The following is a 2,500-nucleotide window of genomic DNA, read 5'->3' on the forward strand; positions in this document are numbered from 1 at the left end:
GTTTCTGTGCTGGACTTCCTGTCCCCACTATCTGCCGTGTGCTGAATTGCTGCGGAGCTCTCCGGCGTCCGGCAACAATAGAAGCTCTGGTATCTGCTCCGGAGGACTGGGACCGCCGGAGCTGGGACGGAGTCGGGACGCAGACGTTCTGCAGTCAGTGGAAATACACACACTGACTTTAATGGAAACCTAATGACTCCGGAGACGTTCCGGAGATGTTACGCAGCCGTTACGCATCCAGTGGAAATTGCCGGTAAGGGTCAACATCCTGAACAACTGAAACAAGTTGCTGATTAAAAATCTGCTCTCTTTGGACAGGAAGTGTTTTCTGAACTGACCTCGATCTGCTGCAGAATCTTTGTTGTGATCTTCTTACTGGTGAACTCCTCTGGAGACGCGTTGAACTGCAGCTCGTCAAAATCTGCACAAAAACAAACTTATAAATTACAAATATACAGTGACATCAGAAAGTATAGATCAGATTATTATTCTAAGTGTCTGACAACATTATGGGATGGATCCCTACAGAGATAGACCTTTTAGTTAAAGAGTAAGATCCTTTTAGTTTAACATGAAACAGCCCCGAAAAAGGACTTTTAGCGTGTATGGAGCCAGCATATTTCCACCAGACTCCATGTAAATAATCAGGACTTTTAGCGTGTATAGAGTCAGCATATTTCCACCAGACTCCATGTAAATAATCAGGACTTTTAGCGTGTATAGAGCCAGCATATTTCCACCAGACTCCATGTAAATAATCAGGACTTTTAGCGTGTATAGAGCCAGCATATTTCCACCAGACTCCATGTAAATAATCAGGACTTTTAGCGTGTATAGAGCCAGCATATTTCCACCAGACTCCATGTAAATAATCAGGACTTTTAGCGTGTATAGAGCCAGCATATTTCCACCAGACTCCATGTAAATAATCAGGACTTTTAGTGTGTATAGAGCCAGCATATTTCCACCAGACTCCATGTAAATAATCACTACTTTTAGCGTGTATAGAGCCAGCATATTTCCACATGTAAATGGGTGAATTAAGGGTTTATTTCAACCAAACCAGAGTGGTGATTGTTGGAACAGTGGAAAGATGAACCAAGACGGCTTTTGATAGTTTTATTTAGTTTCTGTCCACTTTGAATGAATTGTGTTTTACGATGATAAAAGTCCTGATTATTTACATGGAGTCTGGTGTAGTTTGGTGATGTAGTTAGGATCTTACTCTTTGACAACATTATGGAAAGGATCCCTACAGAGATAGAGCTTTTTTGTTAAACACTTAGAATAACAATCTGAGCCTGTCAGCGGCAAAAACAGAAATAGAAGGTGCGCAATTGCCCATTAACGTTAAATTGCAGCTTGTTTTGTCTCGCATAACACTGGACCATTTTGTTTGGTCCCAAGACCAAGATTGTTGTTCACTTAAGACACAAAAATGTGGGAAAAAAATCAAGTTACCCTTTAAGAAACGTCTTTAAATTCATACTTTAATGAGAAAATGAGCCACAAACAATCTTGGAAGCAGAAAAAAGAAAATGTAAGACTTACAAAATATAAATAGAGCAGTAAACCGTGTCTCTGTGTGTGTGTGTGTGTGTATGTGTGCATGTTTGTCTGTGTGTGTGTGTGTCTGTCTGTGTGTGTGTGTGTGTGTCTGTCTCTCTGTGTGTGTTTGTGTGTGTGTGTACATACGTGTGTGTGTGTGTCTGTCTCTCTGTGTGTGTTTGTACATACGTGTATATGAGTGTGTGTCTCTCTGCGTGCGTGCGTGCGTGCGTGCGTGCGTGTGTGTGTGTGTGTGTGTGTGTTCCTACCCTCCTGCAGAGTGCGTGCGTTGGAGGCTCCGTCTCCTCCGATGATGTAGAGGATGCGCAGCAGCTGCAGGACGTCCTCGACCCCGCAGGCGTTCTGGCTGCAGCCCGCCTTCGCCTGCGCCATCTCCCGCGCCACGCACAGGATCTCACTGCTCTGATTGGCTGAGAGCGAGCTCGGGCTCTGGCCGCCAGAACGACCCCCCGATATACTGAGACTGTGTTCACATAAATCCTGGAGGAGGGAGAGGAAGCAAAAAGATCAGAGGTTGAGTTTTTTTCAGAAACTCAAAAAATAAATCTGATGCAATTTTGAGTTTTTGAGTCATTTTGTGTCTTTGACAGGTTCAGTAATACAACTAGGGCCCTACTTTAACGATCTCAGCGCACAGTGTGAAGCGCCTGGTGCAGGTGTGTTTAGGGCGTGTCCAAATCCACTTTTGCTAGTTTGACAGCAGAAAAAAGTGTCCGTGTGCCGGGTGCATGGTTCTAAAGGGTTGTACTTAGTGTCTTCATTAATCAGAGGTGTGTTTTGGGCGTAACATGCAATCAACCAATCAGAGATCATCTCCCATTCCCTTTAAAAGCCAGGCGCGTTTGGACCTTGGAGCATTGTTATTATGATGGAGGATTTGCACCGTAATATTTTTATTTGTAATCTTCTGCATGTGTGTGTGCTACTGTGC

General features: G+C 43.9%; 1 protein-coding gene across 3 annotated transcripts in view; it reads right to left on the minus strand.

Moving 5' to 3' along the window:
• Window positions 1-2,500, minus strand: part of hectd1 (HECT domain containing 1) — a 62,523-nt gene that overhangs the window by 9,698 nt on the left and 50,325 nt on the right. For all 3 annotated transcript variants that reach the window (XM_035994439.1, XM_035994440.1, XM_035994441.1), the window contains 2 exons: window positions 1,818-2,049; window positions 339-421 (listed from right to left, as the gene is read on the minus strand). In XM_035994439.1, coding sequence (XP_035850332.1) covers window positions 339-421; window positions 1,818-2,049 — 315 coding nt within the window. The remainder of the gene's footprint in view (window positions 1-338; window positions 422-1,817; window positions 2,050-2,500) is intronic.

The sequence above is a fragment of the Sander lucioperca genome, chromosome 18 (genome assembly GCF_008315115.2).
Source record: "Sander lucioperca isolate FBNREF2018 chromosome 18, SLUC_FBN_1.2, whole genome shotgun sequence".
In the NCBI taxonomy this organism is placed as follows: Eukaryota; Metazoa; Chordata; class Actinopteri; order Perciformes; family Percidae; genus Sander; species Sander lucioperca.